This window comes from Erythrolamprus reginae, chromosome 5, assembly GCF_031021105.1.
Source record: "Erythrolamprus reginae isolate rEryReg1 chromosome 5, rEryReg1.hap1, whole genome shotgun sequence".
Classification (NCBI taxonomy): Eukaryota; Metazoa; Chordata; class Lepidosauria; order Squamata; family Dipsadidae; genus Erythrolamprus; species Erythrolamprus reginae.
Window position 1 is genome coordinate 26,681,230 of NC_091954.1, and position 24,527 is coordinate 26,705,756.

At 38.7% G+C, this 24,527-nt stretch overlaps 1 protein-coding gene across 6 annotated transcripts in view; it reads left to right on the top strand.

Moving 5' to 3' along the window:
* The window catches only part of PRKG1 (protein kinase cGMP-dependent 1), a 1,199,739-nt gene that overhangs the window by 491,365 nt on the left and 683,847 nt on the right, over nt 1-24,527 (top strand). The window contains exon 1 of one of the 6 annotated variants that reach the window (XM_070752279.1): nt 5,890-6,000. The exons of 3 other annotated variants lie outside the window; for them this stretch is intronic. Coding sequence is in view for 1 of the 3 variants with exons in the window: in XM_070752277.1 (XP_070608378.1) it covers nt 6,194-6,242 (49 nt within the window). In the remaining 2 variants the exon portion in view is untranslated. Of the gene's footprint in view, nt 1-5,889; nt 6,001-6,162; nt 6,243-8,474; nt 8,550-24,527 lie in introns of those variants that run through there. 2 more of the 6 variants (XM_070752277.1, XM_070752280.1) reach the window with 2 other exon arrangements.

Sequence of the window (24,527 nt, forward strand, 5' to 3'; positions counted from 1 at the left end):
CGGAGCAATGGAAACTCTCCTCCCTGTTGCTTCACCGGAACCGGGGGAAAAATGTCAACATGTCATAGGCCTGTTTTACTGGCGTCAGAGTCAGGTAGTGCAGTTTCGTAGGACGAAGAAGAAGGTGAGGGTGAATTGGAAGAGGGGGGCTTGGCACACAGCCCAGGAAGCCAATCTCCATTATTTTCAGTCGATTCGGATGAGGAAGTGTTAGACCCATGCATGTGCAGAACTATGCATAGAAGAGACCAATTGAAGAAATATTACAGGAGATAAGAGAGGCCACCTGTGTTTGGGTTGGGCTCCAGCAATTAGAGCTGCTGATATAAATAGCTCATGCGCAGTGGAGCTGAACTGGATGACAGTTTATGTGACTGCAGAGCGGGTTCGGTGTGCCAGCTGTGGCATGCATGCCATAGGTTCAGCATCACAGCATTAGAGTAAGCTTAAAGTTTCCGATTTTTTTTAATGATTCTCTACAAATTCCATTTATATATATCAATACAAACATACCTTAAAATATATTGAATACATAAGTATACATACATTTTAAATAGTCAATCATAAGTCAGTGTCTTATTTTGCACCAGTTTTCAACTCCTTTTCGTCAGTGTGTCTCTCACACTCCCCTTCCTCTACTTCCATCTACTTTCTTATTCTTTTCTTTTCTCCGCCTTCTACTTCCCTCCACTTCTTCTCTCACTTCACTTTCTCTTCCTCCTTCTTTTATCTTTCCCTGTGTGTTTCTCATTCCCACTCACCTCATATTTAACAAACTGATGCTTTCTTCCATGCTTTTAAACTAGTGGTGCTTCTAACACTATTATTATAATTACTTGGTGTTGTTTCTATATTTATAATCCTGTATTTTAAGTAGATGTTATACCGACCTGGTCTTGTGTTTCGGGAGTGTGTTGTCATACTAATGCTGCCTCCAAAAAACCCAACTCAAAAACCTACTTTTGTCCTCTGGGAACTGTCTATTATTTCCAAATTTTCCCACCAACCGCTATAGCTTACCTCCTCCAGCTAGTTACTATTTCTCTTGTTTTTTTTAAATACCAGCCATAATGCTTCTTCCTCTTCCTTATTTTACTCACTCATCATTTGTTTATCTTGATCCCTGTTTTTCTTATAACTAAATGCCCCCTAAAATTTCAACATTCACTTGTATAAGTTATCAAAAGGTATTAGTTCATATTATTTTTTGTATATTATTTCAAATCAATTTTTGAAATCAATTTCAATACAAAAAGAAAGGAATTGATAATTATTCAGATATTCATTTCCACATTAACTCATTTCATTCTTTTTTGTTGCAATTTATTTTTTCCTCTATTGGTACAAAATATATATTTATATCGATTTTAAATTTAATCCAACAAACCAAGCTTATACCATTCTGTAATATAGTTATAATTTCACACAAAAAACCCCATCTGTTCATTTAGGTAGTTACATTTAAGTGTTTAAGTATTTAAATATATCTTTTTCACTATCAATAATAATTTGTCATAGTCAAATGGCACAAACTTGCTAAATTATATGTAAGAAAAAACTACGTATTTAAGTAAGTCTTATTCACTATCAATTATAATTTGTCATTAATATATTCATAAAAGTGCCAAACTATATATATCTATCTATCGAGAGAGAGATAATTTTTTTCCTAATTCTATCTGTCAATTCTGTCAGAATGCATGCTGTACTTATTAAGATGGACTAGGGCACTCAATTCAACCGTCCCAACCTTTAATCACGGAAACACACTAGGTCAGTGATTGCAAAGCTTTTTGGCACCAAGTGCCCAAACCGGAACATGCATGTGTGCCCATGCCAGAACGCAGGAAACTCAAAGTCCAGATGATCTGACCTTATGGTTTCCAGCGCACATCTTTACATGTGCCAAAAGCTCCAGAAAACTGAAGACCAGATCACTATGTCATGCACACCATCCAGTTGGTCTTCGGGTTTCTTGGGCTTTGGCACACACAAAGATCAGCTGGCATGTGCACACTGAAAACTAGAAAAGCAGGTAGTGATAGTATACCCACAGGGCTCTGCGTGCCACCTCTGGCACACATGTCATAGCACCATGTCGCCATCATGGCACTAGGTGAGTCTGAACTAGTCACATTTCATTAGACCAACTCAACTCTTGTTGGCTTCATGGGATACAATTAGGGAAAGCTACCTGGAGTTCTTAGAGCAGGGGTGTCAAACTCGCAGCATCACATTGTCGTCATGTGACATATTATTACTTTCTTCCCTTTGCTAAAATGGGATGTGGGTGGTCATCCCATTGGCAGCGGGTTTGATAGCCTTGTCTTAGAGGACCAACAGTATATCAATCAAATTAGTAAATACTCGTAGTTACTACAAACCCTAGGCTTTTTTATAGACAAGACTGAATTTTTGTTGCCAAAGCATTTTTTTACTTGAGCCTGAAAGAGGTCTTTTGGCCTCTTTCCAACAATTTGTTCATTGGATTTGAGATGTCATCCTTTATTTTACAAAGTATCAGGGCTAGATAATTTCATTATAGGGCAGAATACAGCAAGACCAATGATTTTAATGTCTACTTCCCCCCCCCCCCCTACTTATTTGGTTCTGGACTTTTGTAAGATCCATTTTATATGCATTTCTACTGAGAATGGCTGTTTCATCTCAATGTAACTTCAACTATATGTGTAACATAAAGAGACCATAGTTTGTTTGTTTGTTTGTTTGTTTGTTTATTTATTTAGATTTCTATGCCACCCCTCTCCGTAGATTCAGGGCAGCTCACAACCAAGAGAAATACAAAATACAAAAATAGAACGTATAAAAACTCTAAACTTAAAAGTAGTCTAAAACCTCAATCCATAAAAGCAGTCATCCATATTCATCCCATCAAATTATACATTCATGTCATTGGCCAGAGCTAGATATTAGCACACAGTGGCCCCAGGCCTGCCAGCAGAGATGAGTCTTCAACGCCTTGCAGAAGGCCAAGAGTGTGGTGGCGGTGCGAATCTCTGGAGGGAGTTGATTCCAAAGGGAGCCACCACAGAGAAGGCTCTTCCCCTAGGTCCTTCCAGATGGTATTGCCTGGCTGACAGGATCTGGAAAAGGCCAACTTTGTGGGATCTGACCGGTTGCTGGGATACATGAGGCAGAAGACAGTCCTGTAAGTAATCTGGTCCTAAGCCATAATGAAGAATGGGTTGCAGATAATAATGTCTATTTTCCCAATTCCATTTCCTCCCTTTTTAGTTGTTTGTCAGGTTGGATATCTGTGGTTCATGCCCAGGAAAAAGTGCAGATCAAGCCATACTTTCAGTCCAAATTCTTTTCAGCTACAGAAGCTGTACCATGGCTCTGTGCATGGTGGCTATTCTAACAATTATAGTTATAAACATGTAAAAAATTGATGGCAGAAAAAGACCCAGTGGCCCTTTAAATCTGCCCTTTAAGTTTTTTACATTAAGGTTTTTTTTTAAGTTGCCAATAAAAAACTTACTCTTCTGAGAAAGATTTTAAAAATCACTTGTTCCAGGTTGGATCAGTGTTACAATAATTTCTAATTTGGCCTGGAAGAGGAGAGATAAATGGACAAAGATAATTTAACATACAGTCAAACCTCGTCTTACGAACCTAATTGGTTCCAGGGGGAGGTTGGTAAGACGAAAGGTTCGTAAGACGAAACATTGTTTCCCATAGGAAACAATGTAAAGTCAATTAATCCGCGCAACCAAACAAAAAACCCGCAAAAAACCCGCTGCCGCCCGGCTGTCACCTTGTTTTAAAAGGTGACAGCCGGGCGGCGGGGCTTCCCAGCACCACCACCCCCGAACCCCGAATTTTTGCCGAACTTCTGGGTTCGGGGTTGGGGGTGGTGGTGGTGGGAAGCCCCCCAGCATGGCTGTGACCTTTTAAAACAGCCGCGCGGCTTCCCAGCTGTCTCCGAATGCCGAACGTGGAAGTTCGGCTTTGGCGTTCGGCTTCGGGAGACAGCTGGGAAGCCACGCGGCTGTTTTAAAAGGTCACAGCCGGGCTGGGGGGCTTCCCACTCACCCCGAACCCCGAACCTTTGCCGAACTTCCAGGTTCGGGGTTCGGGGGGTGCTGGGAAGCCCCCCCGCGCGGCTGTTTTAAAAGGTCACAGCCGGGCTGGGGGGCTTCCCAGCAACCTCCCGAACCGAACCCGGGGTTCAGAAAATTTTTGTCTCTTCTTATGAACGTTTTTCGAGTTACGAACCGGCGTTTGGGAGGCTGCTGGGAAGCCCCGCCGCCCGGCTGTCACCTTTTAAAACAGCCGCGCGGCTTCCCAGCTGTCTCCGAACGCCGGTTCGTAACTCGAAAAAAGTTCGTAAGAAGAGGCAAAATTTTTCTGAACCCCGGGTTCGTATCACGAGTTGTTCGTAAGACGAGGGGTTCGTATCTTGAGGTACCACTGTACTTGTAACTGCACTTGCTCACATATACTGTCAAAGAGGTACGCTGTGCTAGTGCAGTGGTTAGAATGCAGTATTGCAAGCGAACTGCATTCCCATTGTCAGCAGTTTGAAACTGACTAGCTCAGGGTTAACTCAATCTCCCATTCCTCCAACATCAATAAAATGAGAACCTAAATTGTTGGGGTAGTCCTGTCAAGCATGATTAAGCAGTATATACGTCTAAACGCTATTTGAAAAAAGTTAGATTCCACCCCCCCAAATCATTTATTTTCAAAATATAAATAAAAGGTAAAATAATCACAGTTTTTTTAATTGGGTTGAGAGGCAGGCGAACTTGTATGTACAGTATTTGTATGTAAGCTTTTGGTAGGATGGGTATTTTCTTAAATTCAAGGTCACCTTGCTTTTGATTAAATTCAATATTTTATGAACAGCAAAACCATCCTTCGCTCTCTTTTTTAACTTAATCTCTGCCTGGAATTCATTCCTTACCTTTTACTGGAAGCAAAACACTAATTCCATATTCTGGGTAGTAAGCGCAAATAAAAACACAAATTCTCTTTTATCACTTCTTCTTTTACAGCATCCAGGCACCCGAGACATAAACACATGCAGAAGTTTCACAAACATGCAAAGACACACAGAGTGATTCACTGACAGCAGTACAGCAGCCAAGCATGACAGGAAATATACACCCACACCCACACCCTTTGCTCCCTGAGGTGAACCAACAAATGCCTCTATTTCTCCAGAGATGGCTTTGTGTCAGTTTTTTCTCAGCCTAACCTACCTCACCATATTGCAAGATGGGGAAAATAAAATAAAATCCATGTATGGTGGGAAAGCATGCCTTAAATGAAATAACATGATTTTTTTTTTTAAAGAGATGCTTCAACAAAATTGGCTGGCATTTTGTTGTTAAAATGTTAAATAAACCTGGCTAACTCTGAATCCTAGCCAGAGGTGGGATTCGGCAGGTTCTCATCAGTTCTAGAGAACCAGTAGCAGAAATTTTGAGTACTGCATTTTTGGAGTATAAGATGCACTTTTTTCCTCCTTGAAAGAGGCTGAAAATTCAGGTGCATCTCATACTCTGAATGCAGCTTTTTCCAAAGCTTTTTACCCCAGCCCTAACTAGGTGCTAACAATCTTCTCAGCTCTTATCTTGCAGGTTCTTTCATTGTTACTGTCTGCGAAGAATGTTTCCCAAGCCCTAAGGCTTTGCAGAGTTTTGCTCTAACTTGCTCCAAATAAGTTTCTTTCCAGCCCTAACCAGGTGTTAACAATTTTCCCAGCTCTTACGGCTTGCAAGGTCTTTCATTTTTATTCTCTGTGAAGAATCTTTTCCAAGCCCTAAGTCTTTGCAGTTTTTTTTCATTGCTCTACTTGCTCAGAATTTTTCTTTTCAGCCCTAACTAGGTGCTAACAATGTTCCCAGCTCTTACTGGCTTGCAAGTGCTAACATTGTTACTTTCTCCAAATAAGGTTTTTTTAAAGACCTAACCAGGGGATAAAATAATGTGCTAAAACTGACCAGACTAAGGATGCAAGATGAATACTTGGTAAGCAGATTCTTTTCCCTATTTTCCTTCCCCAAAACTAAGGTGCATTTTATACTCTGAAAAATGAGTAGCTTCGAGAAACAGTAAATACCACCTCTGATTGGCCCCTCCCCCATCTATTATCTATCTCCTGAATCTCAGCTGATTAGGAGGGACTGGAGATTTTACAGTATCCTTTTCTACCACACCTGCCATGCCACACCACGCCATGTCCACCAAGCCACGCCACAACCACAGAACCGGTAGTAATTTTTTTTAATCCTACCACTGATCTTAGTGGATTTCTAAACTGCTAAATGGGTACTTAGTTTAGTAAGTACAGTGGTACCTCTACTTAAGAACGCATTATTTGCTTTTACATTGATTCCTATGGGAAAAAGTGGTTCTACTTACAAACCTTTCTACTTAAGAACCTGGTCACGGAACAAATTAAGTTCTTAAGTAGAGGTACCACTGTACTTAGGTAAAATAGTACTTATTTAGTACTTGGGTAAAATATAATAAGGAAATATTAAAGATTATGGAATATCTACTTCCCTCCCTTCACAACCCCCTTCTCCCACTCCCCAATTACTACATAAGTAGAGTGTAAATGTTAAAATGTACAATATGTATATCTCTTTTGTCTTTCTGTATTTGGTTTTTATTGTATATATTTAATAAATTTATTTTTTAAAAAAAAGATTATGGAATAAATTTGGAACCTTTTCTGAAAAAAAAGAGAGAGAAGAATACAGTAGCAAAGTTCTGTTTTGTTCCCAAGAAAACATGAATGTAGGTAACGATGACAATCATGCTTTCAAACGCAAGAAAAGGTTTTACATTCAAAATGTGCATTGAGTGGGTGTTTACTGCTTAGTACCTTACAAAGTTTGTTTATTTACATTCATGTGCAATAGAAGTAAGATACATCTGTTAGAGGAAAGAATGAATCCAGGAGACTGGTACCTTCAATTAATATACTGTATACTGAGAGTTCAAGACTTGAAAATATCTTGTTCTGCCATATCAGGGAAAAATATGTTAGGCTGATCACAAGAATCATGCATTTTAGGCAAAAGCTGACATTCACTTTAAATACAGCAGCTCTCTGACTGACGATGTTTTGAAATTCTCTGAAGAGGCGAAGGTAGCATTTTTTAGCTCTGATTTTTACTTTTTTTCCCCTTTTGGCAGCCAGAGCTAAGAAAGAAAAGAGATAATGTTATCAGTGCTACTTGTTCTCATTTATGCAGTGACTCAGGGTGGGTAGAAACAAATGCAGGTTTGCAAATCTGTTTACTTTCTGAACTGAAACCTTCATTACATGGTCACATAAACCTCTCCAGCTCAAAATGCAGTAGCGCTGGTCTTTTGACAAAACCGTATGATTACATTGTGAAGATCTGCTGGCTATTTAAAATATGTTTTAAAGAAAATTAATATTTACAGTCATACAGGCTTAGGTCTGTTTTTCATTTTATGAACTTCCATGTCAGGGAAGAGCTTTAGAAGATGCCTGTCACATAATTGGCAGGCGCTTTTGAAGATACTTGGGCTTTCTGTGCATTTTTTACCCCTGGCATCAGAAGAAGGCAAAGATATGCATGCTCTAGGGCAGTGATGACGAACCTATGGCATACATGTCGGCCAACTGATTTTTGGGCTTCTGGGCCCAGTGGGAGTCAGGAAACAGGCTGTTTCCAGCCTCTGCAGGGGGTGGGAATGGCACGTTTTTTGCTCTTCCCAAGTTCCAGAGCATTTCTAAGAGCATGGGGGTGGGGGCAAAAACTGATATGCACATGATGTGCATGATATGCACATATGATCATGGGGGTGTCATGTATGCATGGGGGGGACCGCATGGAATTATGCATGTGGGCATGCTTATATGTGGGAGGCCCCTCGCTCCCCTTTTGTCACATAAACCAAAAAAGGTTTGCCATCACTGTTCTAGGGAATTGCATTTGATTCTTAGTCTCTTAGCATTTAGACAATCTGTAAAAAGATATCTCATGTTAATTGGTAATGCAACTTTTTTTTTGAATTTATGCTCTGCTGTATTCAATAGATTCTTGGTAGTTTCTAATGAATACTGTTGTGGTTGGCTCTGGCCCAGCTCCTGCCCCAAGGAATGTGGAGGTGGATGCAGGGGAAACATCAACATGTCATAGGCCTTTTTTATTGCCGACGGAGTCAGGGAGTGAAGTTTCCTCAGAAGAAGAAGGTGGGGGTGACTTGGAAGAGGGGAATTTGGCAGACAGCCCAGGAGGAGATCAATCATCCTTATCATCCCTGGATTCTGAACAAGAATGTATGACACATCCACGCATGCATAGAGTGATGCATAGGAGACAACAACTGAATGATTATTACAGGAGATAAATGAGGCCGCCTGTGGTTGGGTGGGGCTGCTGTAATTAGTGTTATAGATAAAAGAGCAGCCTGCTGTTTTAGCCTCATGGCAGTTTATCTGATTCATAGTTTTGTCAAGATCGTGGTTTTTGCTGTTCAAGATTGTGAGTGGACTTTCTGGACTTTAGAATTGGACTCAAATTCCCAGTTATTGGGTGAGCATTTGGATTGCATTTAACCTGTGCCTTGTGTGTATCAGAAAATCCCTTTGAAATTTAAAAAGGGAGCTGTTTCTGTTTTTCTATTGATAAAGACTTTTGGGTTTTCCTTCTATCGTGTGGTGTGTGTCTTTCTGAACTAATTACCCTGTAATTACGGGCGGTTGAGACACGCCGGCCGAACAAATATGGTAAAACAACAATTTAAACAATGCTGTTTTAATATTGTGGGTGCTTCATCATTGGAGGCTTTTAAGAAGAGACTGGACAACCACTTTGTCTAAAATGATATAGGACATAGGTGTCAAACTTGTGTCATCACATTGCTGTCACGTGATGTTTCACGATTTTGTTCCCATTTGTGGAGCTGGGGTGAGCGTGGCCTGCATGTGATACCAGCTTGATATCCCAGATACAGTAGTGTATCCTGCTTGAAGCAGGTGATAGAACTAGAAAATGTACAAGGTTCCTTCCAGATCTATTCTGAATGTATACTGTATATACTGGAGATTACCAACATAAATGACAAAAGTAGTGAATAAAATGGTAAATGTGATACCACTTTTACCACAAGGATACCACAAGAATTAAAATTATAAAACATCATTGTGCTTTTTGGAAATACAGTAGTACAACATATAGTACCAATAGTATTTTATTTTCTAGTCTTTTAATTGATGTCATTTTGAATTCTAAGGTACATAAATAAATATAAATAAATAAAGGATATAAATTCCAAGCTTCTTTGAATTTGATGTGGAAAGATATCTTGAAAAAAATTCAATTTTTACTTTTCTGGATACTAAAAAAACAGCTATCCTATTAACTTTGTAGAAATGTAATTTATCTTGAATGAATAAATTTTGTAAGCTGCCCTGAGTCTATAGAGAAGAGCAGCATAGAAATCCAAATAGATACATAGATAAATAGATAGATTGATAGATTGATAGATAGAATTAATAAAATGTTTAAATAAATCTAAAGGACGGTTTCCTGAAATAAAAAACTGTTCCAGCTTGGTGGCCTGGCAGAGTGGGGTTGGGGAGACAGTGGGTTGTTCTGTGGAAGTGGTAGGTGCCACTCACGCAAATGGAGCTTCACACATGAGCACAAGCACCCCCCACTTTTGCAAGTGTAGCTGTATGTACATGTGCAAACTCACCTGCTGCTAGTGCAGACCAGTTCCGAACAGGGTGAGACCCTCTAGTGGGTCATAGTTGAGGAGTGGGGGGCCCATGTTATAAAGGATATAGAGCATGATCACTCTAGCTATATTCCAAGCAATGAGCAATATATTCCAAGCAATAATCACTTGTTATTGCTATCAATTTAATATTCCATCTTTCTCCCCCCCCCCTTTCCTTCATAGAATTCAGAGTCTTTTTTTAAACTTTCAGATCAATGAAACATTGATCCATTGGTTGTGACAGGAACTGGCTTGTTGCCTGACACTCTCACAGCGTTACTCACTCCAGAGTACTCACAGAGTACAGAATAACTAAAGAAACCTATTTGGCTTTAGATTTATTTATTTATTTATGTATTGGCTTTGTATGCCGCCCCTCTCCACAGACTTGGGGCGGCTAACAACAGCAACAAAACAGTATAATCCAATATTAAAAACAGTTAAAACCCATTATATAAAAAACCAATCATACATACAGACATACCATGAATAAAATTTTAAAGGCCTAGGGGGAAAGTGTATCTCAGTTCCCCCATGCCTGGCGGCAGAGGTGAGTTTTAAGTAACTTACGAAAGGCAAGGAGGGTGGGAGCAATTCTAATCTCTGGGGGGAGTTGGTTCCAGAGGGCTGGGGACGCCACAGAGAAGGCTCTTCCTCTGGGTCCTGCAAAGCAACATTGTTTGGTTGACAGGACCCGGAGAAGACCCACTCTGTGGAACCTAACTGGCTGCTGGGATTCGTGCAGCAGAAGGCGGTCCCTGAGGTAATCTGATGTCAAAGACAGGAATGGAACACACAATCTCCTGGTTTCTAGCTTGTTGCCATAATCACAAAACCAAACTGGCTCTCTTCTACCATTTTGTGATTTATTAGGAAATTGAAATGAAGGCTATACATTGTCAATAATTCCTCAGTTTGTAAGATTGGAAGAAAGTTCAAGACAGGCATTAATGGAAGGTCCCCCAGATATGCTAAGACCTTGATGGTCCAGGTACTCCTGGGACTATAACTATAGCTTGTGAAATATTGTCCATATATGCAAGCCATTTTCCAGTCTTTTCTATTTTATAGGAAAAGCTTACAGACTTGTTTAAGTCCCAGAGGAACTTTTGGAAACAATGAAGTAAGAGGATGACTTTTCAGCCCACCACCTTCTCAATTTAATGTAGTTTAATTTAGTTTAATTTAATTTAATTTAATTAATTTAATGGTAAGTTTAAAAAGAGTCAGGTGAGACATGGAATCTGGTGGGAATTAAAGAAAGTGTTCATGCCTTCAGACTCTGGGTTTATTCAGGAAAAACAAAACCTACTTATGATGCATGTGCCTACCATCTATTATAATTGCTTTTTTTAATAGGGGGCTAATGAAGAATATGAACAGAATACAAATCATTCATGGTTCATTAAGAAATTATGAAGGTGGAAGAAATGGTGCATCTAGTAGTGTTAATGTTCATACAACCTCCGATTTAACGTTTGTAAGGAAAACAAGGGGAAAGTGCTATTATGAGCTCATCTGTGACTCAGAAATAAGCACCATTATGCTATAAAACCAGATAATAAAAGAAAAAACCCCCCCAAAAAACATCTGTTGCCATATTAAAATAATAGCAAAAGGGATACTTCTACTGCTTGTCACATACTTGTCTTTGGAGTGTAGTCACAAAGGTCCTTTTTCAAAAGGCAACTGAACTTTGTTTTTCCTTGAAGACATTTCACTTCTCATCTAAGAAACTTCTTCAGTTCTGAGTCAGTCTTCAGTCAGAACTGATGAAGCTTCTTTGAGGAGAAGCAAAATGTCTTCAAGGAAAAAGAATTGTCTTTTGAAAAAGCACTTCTGGGATGACGTGAATGACTGAGAATCTCTGACTTTGGAGCTTAGCAAATTTTGCTAAAAATTTGCTAAAATCAAGGAACGATCTTATTAATCCTTTGGATATTTCTCCTCAGACAAAGTAACTTGGGAGCCTAGTGGACTTCAGAATTTCATCCCAGCATTCCTACTCTTAATGTAGTTTGAGTTTAGCTATTCCCAATTATCAAACACGTTCACTGAAATTTGAGAAGACACTTTAGTTTCATGGCTCATTTGAAGCCAGTGCTCTAACATGCTTTATTTTACTGCCTATGTTATGTGGGTAGGGGAAAAAAACCCCCTATGATGCTTAAATTTAAGAAAATATACAATTAACCAAAGCGATGTTTGTTAATGGTATGGGAGAAGAAAAAAAATGGTCTTATATATGTTTGCTGGCTTTTCATTTTTAGGATGTCATTCACACCATGAATAACTCTACTAGTAGTGGTTTTCAAAGTACTGTATTTTCCAGAGTATAAGGTGCACCTCCCCCGCCAAAAAAAAAGGCTGAAAATTTGAGTGTGTCTTATACTCCAAATGTAACTTTCCAAAGCTTTTTCCCCCCAGCCTTAACAAGATGCTAATGATCTTCCCGACTCTTTCCGGCTTGTTTTCATTGCTACTCCCTCCAAAAAAGTTTTTTTCAGCCCTAACAAGGTGCTAATGATCTTCCTGGCTTGCAGGATTTTTTCATTGCTACTCTGCATAAGTTTTTTTCCAGCCCTAAGCCTTTGCAGGCTTGTTTTCATTGATACTCCCGATGAAGAAGATTTTTTTTCAGCCCTAAACAGGGGATAAAATAATGTGCTGAACTGACCAGTCTAAGGATGCTAGCCAGATTTGGTAGGTAGGTTTTTTTCTCCTATTTTCTTCCCCAAAACTATGGTGTGTCTTATACTCCGGTGTTTCTTATACTCCGAAAAATACGGTATATCCATATTGACATTTTTTATAGTCAGGACCCCCCCCCCCCCCCAATAACAATGTATATTAGAAGCATACCACAGTGTTAGGATTTAAATGTATTTTTATATTTTTAAACTGCTAAATACTAGCACTGTGTCCCGTTTCAATATGATGGTAGGAACATCTTGTTTAAACTATACACACCCACTTTCCTGCTGTTTTTCCTACTGATTTCTGAGTGCTTTGGAGCTCAGTGTAAGATTTGTAACAAGTCCTCTTTGAAGAAAAAAACAAACAAACCAGTCCTTGAAAATATTAAAAAGGCAGATTGGGGCACTCCTTTTTCAAAACCATAAAGGTAAATTTCGAATGAACACTTTTAAAAAGAGATCAGATATCAATCATTCATAATATAGTATTATATTACTATAGTATTATAATATTATATTATGAATGATTATTCATAATATTAGCCGCCTTGAATCCTATGGGATTGGGCGGCATAGAAGTCAAATAAATTAAATTAAATTAAATTAAAAAATGAAAATATAAATGACTATGTTTATTTTACTTATTAGCACATATGCGTAAGTGCACCACTGTTCCTACCATCCCTGTCCTATTGTTTTATTTTGTTACTTTTTATCATTACTTATCTAATGTTTTATTTGTACAAATTACCACTCTATAATTGTTTAACAAAATAAATAAAATATCAGCTTGTAGTGAACTTTCAAAAAACAGTGCAAGATTTTGCAAAATATTGTGTGGGTTAAATGTAAATGGGGCAACAATTCCTTATGAAAAATAATCTTATTCCTGGTTCTCTTTCCAATTGTTTTTTTTCTCCCTTGGGAAATCCTCAGCAATCATGATTTATTTTTCTGAGATGAAAGAGAGTCGGAAATATTTTTTCCTATTTCTTTTAATTTAATGCCCAAAATAGCTCACCTTTTGTTAGCCGGATTGAGAAGGTATCAGAACTCCTGCAGTGAGATTAAAGTTGTCATGATTGTAATTTGAAATAAGACTTTGTGCAAGAAGAAAAAGAATAAACTGAGTAAACCAAATGCTAGAATTTGAAATGTTATTATCATACTTTCCATTGTTTTCCAACTGAATTTTAGACTTAATTAAGCTTATTGTCCTACTTAATTAATATCTGCCATGATTCTCCTAGTTACTGCTTTCATCATCACATGTTTTAATGGAGCCATTGTTATTTCCAGAACACATTTCTAAGCAAACTTAAGTGAATGTGATAGGGCCTATTGGAGATGGATCATTAATGAGAAAATTTAAAAATAAACTGGCTTACACCTGGCTTGTTCAATTAAAAATATTAAAAAATTAAAATCCAAGTCAAAAATATACAATTAGTAGGTAAAGTACCAGATGATTAGTAATCCTAAATATATCACAGCTCTATTGATTCTTCTATTTCCTCCTTTAGAAAGGGAGAAAATTATCATATTAGCAGTATTATCTGTACATTGACTTTAAGTTTAATGCACTCCTGTTACTTCGGTGAGGGGCGGCATACAAATCTAATAAATTATTATTATTATTATTATTATTATTATTATTATTATTATTATTATTATTATTATTAAGAAACTGTTTTATTTGGCAATATGAATACTTAACCGTCCTCATTCAGAAAAGCACAAAAACCTAACTTTTCCCTTGCTGGAATTGTGAAACATCCTCCTTGCTAGTTGTATAGTTGTATTGATAAAATCACCATCATAAAATGCTTTGGGGTGATTTTATTGGACCCTTTTTATATTTTGATGATTGCTGTCAAGTGCCAGGGAAATCAGGCAGGAGATTCTGGCAGTTCAAATGACTATAAAGATTTATTTCAAGCTTAACCTCTCCACAAAACTCTGAACTACTAACAGTCAAGGGAAATTTGCGGGAGTTGAGAATAGAAAGGAATTCAAGGCAGCTGGACCTAGATTTCTTGTGGGCGCACAGAGACTCATGACTGATGATGCGCTTGATGCGTTTGGCTCAGCTTAGTTATCTCCTACAATTACTTTTATTCTTTTGTTCATTTAGAACTGTATAGTTTTCTAAATTTTCTAATATTTTGTAATGCATATTATGTTATGCTTTTATGTCCTGTAAGCTGTGTTGAGTCACCATGCATGAGTGGACAGCAATATACATTTTGTAAATTAATAAGTAAAATAAATATTGGTATGCAGAGCTCATGTTGTTGTTCATCATATACACATGAGAATTAGAAACAGGACTTATGCAGCCAAAGATTGCCAGACCTTCATGCTTTGAGTACTAAGATATGTAGGATTGTATACTGTAAGAATGGAAGCATTAAGCCGAGTCTAGCTAAGTTTCTTCCAGCTATTTCTTGCCAGCAATCTTACTGTCTTTCTGTGTCCACTCATTGAACAGTGATGCTCCTTTGATATTCATATTCTAAATGATATGCAATAACTTTTACCTACTGAGATGAATGAATCATTTACTATCACAAGTAAGAGATGCTGGGCTGGTTGTTGCTTCGTATAATATTTCTTAGATTTACTGACAGATTGACTGTGCACTGCTTTCAAATTTTTGACAAAATCATTTACAGATTCTTTTTCAGCTATGAGTCTCTTGGGATCAGCTTCACCAATTATTATTATTTTTTAAAAAAAATACAATGTGAGATTAAGCAGCAGGGCTGTATTGACCTCAATGGGAGTCGTATAGCTAAATCTCAAACGCCCTTTCAAAACATAAGGATTACCAAATCTCTCTTTATCAAGACAAGGTATTATTTCTTCTCCTTTCCCCCCTTTAAAGAACAAGTCAGCATAGAGACAGAGGATCAGTGTAGAGGCAGGTTGTTAGTTAATATGTTTTGCATTTTAACTTCATTTTTGTAATAAAAGAAGAAAAATGCAACCTGAACTTTTTATGTGGAGTCTTGTAGAACTCTAATTTGCAATATACATATACTAATAAATACACATCCTGAGGAGAATAAGAATGAAGGTGAATATAAATATAGCTCAAAATATTTTCTAATGAAGTTTACCATAATGTACGTAGGAAATACATTTATCATATATAACACTAAACTATTAGGCAATATTAGGACACATTTTTGTAAAATAGCACAAAAAGGACCTCACTAATTGCTTGAAACTGTTCATATATTCAGATCCTCCAATACTGCAGTCCTATATATCTACACTGAATAAATCACACTGAGTTTAATGGGGCTTAGTGCAGAGGACTAGCCACTTGAACAAAGAAAAGCATGCTCTGCATAGCAAGAGTTATCTAATTTTAGGCAGTCTTTTTTGGATATGATGCCATTGTCAAGAGTTTCTGTCACTTTAAGCTTCCTTAGCAGGGCACATAGGTTACAGATTAATTAGGTCTCTAAATTAATCTATTTTGTGGAAACCATCTTGTGATTTTTACAAAGACAAGATTCTTACATTTATGCTGTAATTTCATGTGTTTGATTTTTGCCAAACGATATGTGAGCCAGATCAGTGTTTAAATCGGTAGGAATGAGACTTCAGAAGGCTAAGTTCTAGAAGAGCAGTTTGTAGCAGCAAAGTTTTAAAATGCTTTAGTATGCCTAAGATTTATAATGCAACTGTAACATGAAGATGCTTGGAACAATATACAGTGTTTTCGGTGACAGTGCAGGCCGGAGGCAGAGAATCCTGGTGGCGGCAAGGACCGGTGCTTTGGCCTCAAACAAGGCTCTCTGGCTCTCACTTGATGCCTGGCACCTGCTTCCTCCTGGGGAGTCTCTTCAAGGCACCCAAAGCAGCTGGCTTTAACTCCCCACCCCACCCTAGGCTTGAGATTGGAAGGAGCGGCAGAAGGAGAAGCAGAAGCGAGGAGGAGAGATGTGTGCCCTCCTCCTCCTTCTCCTATTGATTCCATTCCCGATGGAACAAACAAGAGGCCAAAGAAAATTGAAAAGGCTTCTTGTTCGGCGGGAGGGAGCACAGCTGCCAGGGATGAAGGCGCACGTGAGCAGGCGGGGAGAAGAAGGAGGAGGAGGCAGAATGAACACAGGCAGCCGGGACTATGGCACTGTCCCCCAGACCCAATTTTACAGTGCGACTTCCCCTCCTAACTGCCTGGCCGAGAGTGTATAGAGAGCTGAGCCTCTCTTTCTCCCCCTCTTCCATCGGCTTCAGAGAAACCCTCCTCCTCCTCTGCCTGGCTCTCCCCATCCTGCCTCGTGGGACATCCTTCTAGTGCCTCACACAGGTCAGAAACACTCCAAGCTCTGGTCCCGTGCCGGGCGTAGCTGCTGATGGGGTTTCCCCTCAGCCTGGCTTCCACACAGGCCAGGTGGGAGGGACTGCACAGCCATTTGGGGAGGAAGCCACTTAAAGTGCCTCAGAAGTCAAGGGAGGGGGAAGAGACCCACCCAGGCAGTTAGGAAGGGGAGGTCCTGCTGCAGAATTGTTTCTGGGTGAGAGTGTTTTGGTCCCGGCTGCCGGCTTTCATTCCACCTCCTTTTTCTTCTTCTCCCTTCCTAAAAGCCATTAAAGTGCCTCCAAAGCCAAGAGAGGGGGAAGAGACCCACCCAGGCAGTTAGGAAGGGGAGGTCCTGCTGCAGAATTGGTTCTAGGGGACAGCATTATGGTCCTGGCTGCTGGCTTTCATTCTGCCTCCTCCTCCGTCTTCTCCCCTCCCACTCGCGGATGCCTCCATCCCCAGCACCTGTGCTCCCTCCTGCCAACCAAGAAGCCTTTTCACTTTTTTTGGCCTCTTGTTTGTTCCGTCGGGAGCAGGATCAATAGGAGGAGGAGGAGGTGGTCATGCGTCTCTCCTCCTTGCTTCCTCTTCTCCTTCTGCCGCTTTGGCTGGAAATAGTTGGCATTGGCAGTCCTGAGGTGGGGAATCCCAGTGGGGGCGGCAAACAAAGGGAAATCCTCACGGCGGGGCAGTAAGAGATTGCACACGCAGTAAGAGAGCTCACGGACCTGGGCTTGGGTTTGCAAGGTGAAAATGGTTCGGAAGTAGAGGCAAAAAAATCTTAAAACACCGGGTTCATATATCAAAAAGTTCGTAGTAGAGGCGTTTGTAAGTAGAGGTATCACTGTATAAAGCTGTATTTTCTCAATCTGTTTTGTTCCAGAAATCAAAAGTGTAGCTGCTTTATCAATGGGTTTAAATTTCTAGGCCCATCTTTTAGCACAATCAGATTTAATAAAGTAAGATATTAAATGCCACCAGATAGAATTAATGCCAGGTATATCAGTTGGTCATAGAAACCCACCCTACAAATAAGAATAATAAAAAATACAGAAGTGTTTTTATATAAATCAAGAAAACTCCTAGAGGAATGTTTACCAGACTTTAATGCAAATAAAGCTAATTGTCCCATAACCCATTTTTGGAAACTTTCATTAAGAGCTAATTTCAAGCCTGCAATTTGCACACAATGCTCCAAAAGCACTAGCGCTAGTACATTTTTTTAATTAATCTTGTTCACTATGTGCTTTCTATGCTTAAAAGCCTTTCAGTTCGGAGCTTCAATACAAGAAATCCAACCACAACAAAGGTGTCTATTGTTGGTAACAAAATCAGAACTAGATATTTTTCTGATATTAACGAAAACAGTTGTCCAGTGCTTCACAAAGCACATTTTTCTCAGATTCAAAATGATTGTTTTCACACAGTGAAGGGCTACCAAAAAATTGTACTACCACACTGTGGGTGTGGCTTATGCAGGATGCCGTGCATTTTCTTTCAATATCTTTCAGTACAAATTGGGTGCTCTGGGGTGGAGCTCCATTTTCGCTATCCCACTGCATTCCCCCCTGTCCAGGCAGTAGCCCATCCCTGGTGGGAGGAGATGGGTGATGGAACAATGAGAAGATTAATAGTAGTGCAGATTTAGTAAATAGTTTGACAATGTTGAAGGAATTATTTGTTTAGCCCTGTTGCTCTGTTCAAAACCACTATACACTTGTACTATTTACGAGTCTGTGTGACTCGCACCAAAAATTCTTTATTTTAAGTGCTTATATTTGGTCAATTTGAAAACTTCTTTCCCTTGGAAACTAGGTTGAACATATATGCACACAATGAAATAAAAATTGAAATAAAAAAATAATGCTTATTGGTTTATTTTGGTCATAAAAGCCTGCCCCGCCCATTTTTTGTGAATTTTGTTTCAATTTATAGATAGTTTTGCCTGCAAACAACGTGCAATTTTACTAAATTTGGTATGGAATTACTAACTTGAACGAAGGGGCTGCGAGAGGGGCGGGGTGGGCGTTCCCAAAGTGCTCAGAGAAAACCCTCTCACAGCCCCTTTGCTGGGGTTGTGAAGGGGCTGGCTTTTGCTGAGCCAGCCCCTTCGCAGCCACCCCTCTGCTCCAGCCCCGCCCTCCCAAAGGGTGGGTCTGCCACGTCCCAGCGGATTCCATCCCTCTTGCCAGGACAAGAGGATAGTGGTGGCGGCGATGGCACTGGGAATGTCACATCCACTCCCAACACCACCACCCACCCCCGAACAAGGATCCGAATGCCGGCAGTAATGGGCAAAAGGGGTGAGTTTTGGACTTACATGCATTATTTGCTTTTCCATTGATTCCTATGGGAAACATTGTTCCATCTTACAAATTTTTCACCTTACGAACCTCATCCCGGAACCAATTAAGTTTGTAAGACGAGGTATTACTGTATTTATTTTCAGGAAGCATATTTAGTGATGGAGCAGATATCCATCAGAAGTCTATTTACTCCCAAAGAAAGAAATTACTGATGGTTTGGCACCAAATTGCAATACAGTAACTAATGTCCTCCAGGCATATTGTACTATAATGACCCACATTTCCAATTTGTATAATAGTATTGCTGGAGACTTGACAACTCAAATCCAACATTATTTGGAGGGAAGAATAGATTGGGGGAGATTGGCCTAACAATCAGGCAAATATTTCTGTTCAGTATTTCTTCCCCAAAATTCCCTTTTTACTAAAACATCATGATGAATGAACTCTCTGAATTTTATTGGCCAAGTGTGATTAGACACACAAGGAATTTGTCTTGGTGCATATGTCTTAGTGTACATAAAAGAAAAAACACATTTGTCAAGAATCATGTGGTGCAATACTTAATGATTGTCATTGGGGTTAAAGAAGCAATGAAGAAACAATCAATATTAATAAAAAATTTAGGATACAAGCAACAAGTTAGTCATACAATCCTAAGTGGGAGGGAAAGGATGATAGGAATGATGAGAAAAAGCTAGTAGAAATAGTAAAAGGTTTGATGGCATTGAGGGAATTATTTGTTTAGTAGAGTGATGGCATTTGGGAAACAAACTTTATTTTCTGGAAAGACCCAAGTAGAGTAAGAGCTAAGTAAAATATATACCTACGGTATATTCCTCAATTTACAATCCTAATTTGTGGTGCTAAGTGAGAAATTTGTTAAGTGAGCTTTGGCCCATTTTATGACTTTTCTTGCCACATTTGTGAAGTGAATCACTGCAGTTGTTAAGTTAGGAACATGGTTGTTAAGTGAATTAATTTATTTCCCCCCCCCAAAAAAAATTGGTTTTGCTTGTCAAAAGGATTGCAAAAGGATCACATGACTCCAGGACATTGCGACCATCAGAAATATGAGTCAGTTACCAAGTTTCTGAATTTTGCTCATGTCAATGCCGCCCATGGTCCTAAGTATACAAAATATTCATAAGTCACTTTTTTCAGTGCCTTGGAACCTCAGATGGTCATTAAACAAACTCTTGTAAGTTGAACACCATCCAACACAGGACAGTTACAATGATGGATGATCTGTGGCGCACCCAGGACAGGGGTTTATCCTCTGTCCTGGTGCTTCTTGACCTCTCAGCAGCTTTCGATACCATCGACCATGGTATCCTTCTGCACCGGCTGGAGGGGTTGGGAGTGGGAGGCACTGTCCTTCAGTGGTTCTCCTTCTACCTCTCCGGTTGGTCGCAGTCGGTGTTAGTGGGGGGTCAGAAGTCAACCTCTAGGTTTCTCTCTTGTAGTGTACCTCAGGGGTCGGTCCTCTCCCCCCTGCTATTTAATATCTACATGAAACTGCTGGGCGAGATCATCCAGGGGCGTGGGGTGAGGTATCATCAGTATGCTGATGATACCCACATGTACGTCTCCACCCCATGTCCAGTCAACGAAGCAGTGGAAGTGATGTGCTGGTGCCTGGAGGCTGTTAGGGTCTGGATGGGTGTCAACAGACTTAAACTCAATCCTGATAAGACGGAGCAGCTGTGGGTTTTGCCTCCCAAGGGCAATTCCATCTCTCCATCCATTACCCTGGGGGGGGGGGGAATTACTGACCCCCTCAGAGAGGGTCCACAACTTGGGCATCCTCCTCAATCCATAGCTAACATTAGAGAACCGTCCTTCAGCTGTGGCGAGGGGGGCATTTGCCCAGGTTCGCCTGGTGCACCAGTTGCGGCCCTACCTAGACCGTGAGTCACTGCTCACAGTCACTCATGCCCTCTTCACCTCGAGGTTTGACTACTGTAATGCTCTCTACATAGGGCTACCTTTGAAGAGTGTTCGGAAACTTCAGATCGTGCAGAATGCAGCTGCGAGAGCAATCATGGGCTTTCCCAGGTATGCCCATGTAACACCAACGCTCCACAGTCTGCAATGGTTGTCGATCAGTTTCCAGTCACAATTCAAAGTGTTGGTTATGACCTATAAAGCCTTTCATGGCATAGGACCAGAATATCTCTGGGACCGCCTTCTGCCACACAAATAACAGTGACTGGTTAGGTCCCACAGAGTTGGCCTTCTCTGGGTCCCGTCGATGAAACAATGTTGTTTGGAGGGACCCAGGGGAAGAGCCTTCTCTGTGGCAGCCCTCTGGAATCAACTCCTCCCGGAGATCAGGATTGCCCCCACCCTCCTTGCCTTTTGCAAACTCCTTAAAACCCACCTCTGCCGTCAGGCATGGGGAAATTGATTCCCCTGGACCATTTTCATTTTATGTATGGTTTGTCTGAGATGTATGACTGTTTTTTATATTAAGGGGTTTTAAATTGTTTTTAACTATTGGATTTGTCTTGTTTTGTTGTTGTGAGCCGCTCCGAGTCTTCGGAGAGGGGCGGCATACAAATCTAATAAATACTACTACTACTACTACTACTACTACTACTACTACTACTACTAATAATAATAATAATAATAATAATAATAATAATAATAATAATACAGGACAACAGAAAGCTCCTTCCTCGTTCATAGATGCTACCTATATTTTTGTCTTTGACGTCTGGGGAAAAGATGTCCAGTCCATAATTGCTGGGAGGTGATCTCTTCAACCTTTGGTACTTAGCTTTCATCACCACCGGCTCAGATTTTCTTTCCTGTGTGATGTTTCTTGCCTTATTGCTTTCTTTCCGAGCAAATATAACAGCACTTTGGTTTGTAATGAACAGTTTATCCCAAGGCCAATGTTTCTTCAAAGAGGTACAGCAACTAAAAAGGCAAAACTATTTTTTCTAACAATTAAGATTCTTAAACAGATTATAGTAAGGATTTAGCTTTTTTATAACATTTATAATTATTGTTAAGTTCAGGAGCCTTTTCTTTTCCTACTTTTCTAAAGTGTGCATATTTATTTTGTTAAAATAGTCTTTGTATACATAAAACTTTTATTTGTTGTTGTTATTTAGAATACAGTGCAGTATCACTCATAGCTAAATCTACATTTATCTACATTATTTTTATTAAAGTTTATTTAATAAAATATGTTATTATCTATGGGATAATAATAATAATAATAATAATCTATGAGATTATTTTGTATGTGCTTTATTGCTATCATTTCCTATGAAATCAGAATTACTTTTTTGTAAATATTTCACTTGAGATACTGTGAGCTATCTCATGTTCACTGTAATGTTCAGTAGAATCATTCATTTACTGGATAAATAATTATCCAAGGAAACTATAATTTTCTAGTATATTTTGTAGCATAATTCTATGGTTTACTATCTTTCCTTCTGATGTGTTTTTTTAAGGTTTTTATTTACCAGAATAAAAATAAACACTGTACCAGAATAAAAATAAACTGTAGTTCATAGAAAAATATTTAATTAGTAAGAAAATCACTTCTGTTAGGATAATTCTATCACCCTCAGTCAATCATGAAGAGACTTCAAATACATCATTTCATTGTATATAGCCTATAACTAAACATTTAAATGAAACATCAGTTATGTCAGGCTGTTCCAGCTGCCTGAACTTTAAGAATTTTTTTCCCAAGCATGATTCTCACAGAATTCTAATTAGCAAATTATAGTTACAAGAATATAGGACTGCTGCAATATTTCCAGCTAGTAAACTTTTTTCTTAGAACAAAATAAATCTCTGTATATTAGTGTGGGGCTTACCTTAAGAACACAATATTTCTAGTATGATTTTTGAAATATATATATTAAATTGTAACATTATTTATTTTTGGATTTTTCCAATTAACATGTTATACATATATTTATTTAAAAGTCACAATAAACCAATTTATATAAACTACATGTTCTAAGCATGACCCCTATAAAGTATGAGCCTTTGTGGTGGCTATGCACAAAATAAATTCCTTAACAATGGACACAGAATGATATCTGAAGAAGAGGTGAGGAATAAAAATCTGAGGAGGTGATATAGTTTATTTCTATGATTTTAGAGTTAGGTAGTCTATAATCTACTCCAGTAGTTCTCAATCTCTGGTCCGTGGACCACTGGGAGGCTGCAATGTAGTCACAGGGAATTTGAGAATATTTGATGCAGTCTAGTGCGTCTTGAATTAAGTTTTGGAGATTGATGGCCATGGTCCATAACAACAAAGAGGTTGGTAGTGAAGAAAAGGTTGAAAACCACAATTCTACTTTTTAAGTAGTCCAAGATAGAAAAATTACATTATATCTTTTTCAACTAATTCTTTGCTTGATGAATTTAATTTAGATATTGTTTAAATGAAAAAAAGAGAAATATTTGATTTGAAATGAAGAGTAGATTGTTATCCTAAATAATGCAGTTTTTCCCTCTTTTTTTTCTCTTTGAACATTTACCTTATTCAACCTACACCTCAGATTTCTGTTTAGTGCTTATTTGAAATTAAACTAATTTTTCATTTAAAGAGGAGGAGGAGAGAGGGAGAGGAAGTAAGCTAAAAAATAGAAAGGGAAAGGGAAGAAAGAAGAAAGAAGAAAGAAGGAAGGAAGAGCTGTATATAGAAAGAGAAGATGCTAAAAAAGCAACCGTGAACTAATAAAGCAATAACATAAATATAGAATGCATTTGTAAAGATTTTAAAAGAATGAAATGAGAAACAAGATGATGAATATGTGAAAATGTTTGTATGGTAATAAAAAAAAAACTTTTATGAGCTAATTTTTCTTAAAAAAGCTTTTATCAGAAATAAAACTCCTTTAGTAAATACATGCAAGCTTCTATTTAATTGGAAATCTAAGTCGGATATTGCGCAGTTTTTATTGATCTGACGATCAACTTATTCTGTTTATTTGGTGTTGGAATTTATTCATCTGTTGAAGGAAATTGCCGCCCCGAGTCTTCGGAGAGGGGCGGCATACAAATCTAAGTAATAAATAAAGAAATAAATAAATTGAATGGGAAGAAGACAATGCCAATGTTACTAGGCAGATTATTAGCTTACTGATTGATTTATGTTGTATTAACATCATGGCCTCTGTCTTGTTCGTCACTGGCCCTATATCAGTTGAACTGATACTTTATTTTCACGATGACTTGACTTTTTAATTAATTTTGCTAGGAATACATTACCTTTGCTGTTATTAGACCTGCATTTCAAACAGGTGTAAAAAGACAGTCCTGTAGTTTCTATGCAGATTCAGTCATGCATAGAGAAATTTTTTTGTGCTCACAATACTGTGATCTCCTCGCAGATCCAGCTATTCTATTTAGAGGTTTTTAATTATATGGATTATAAAAATGATGCATTGAATATCCCCATTCAACTCTCTTTCCCCCAAATCATTGTTG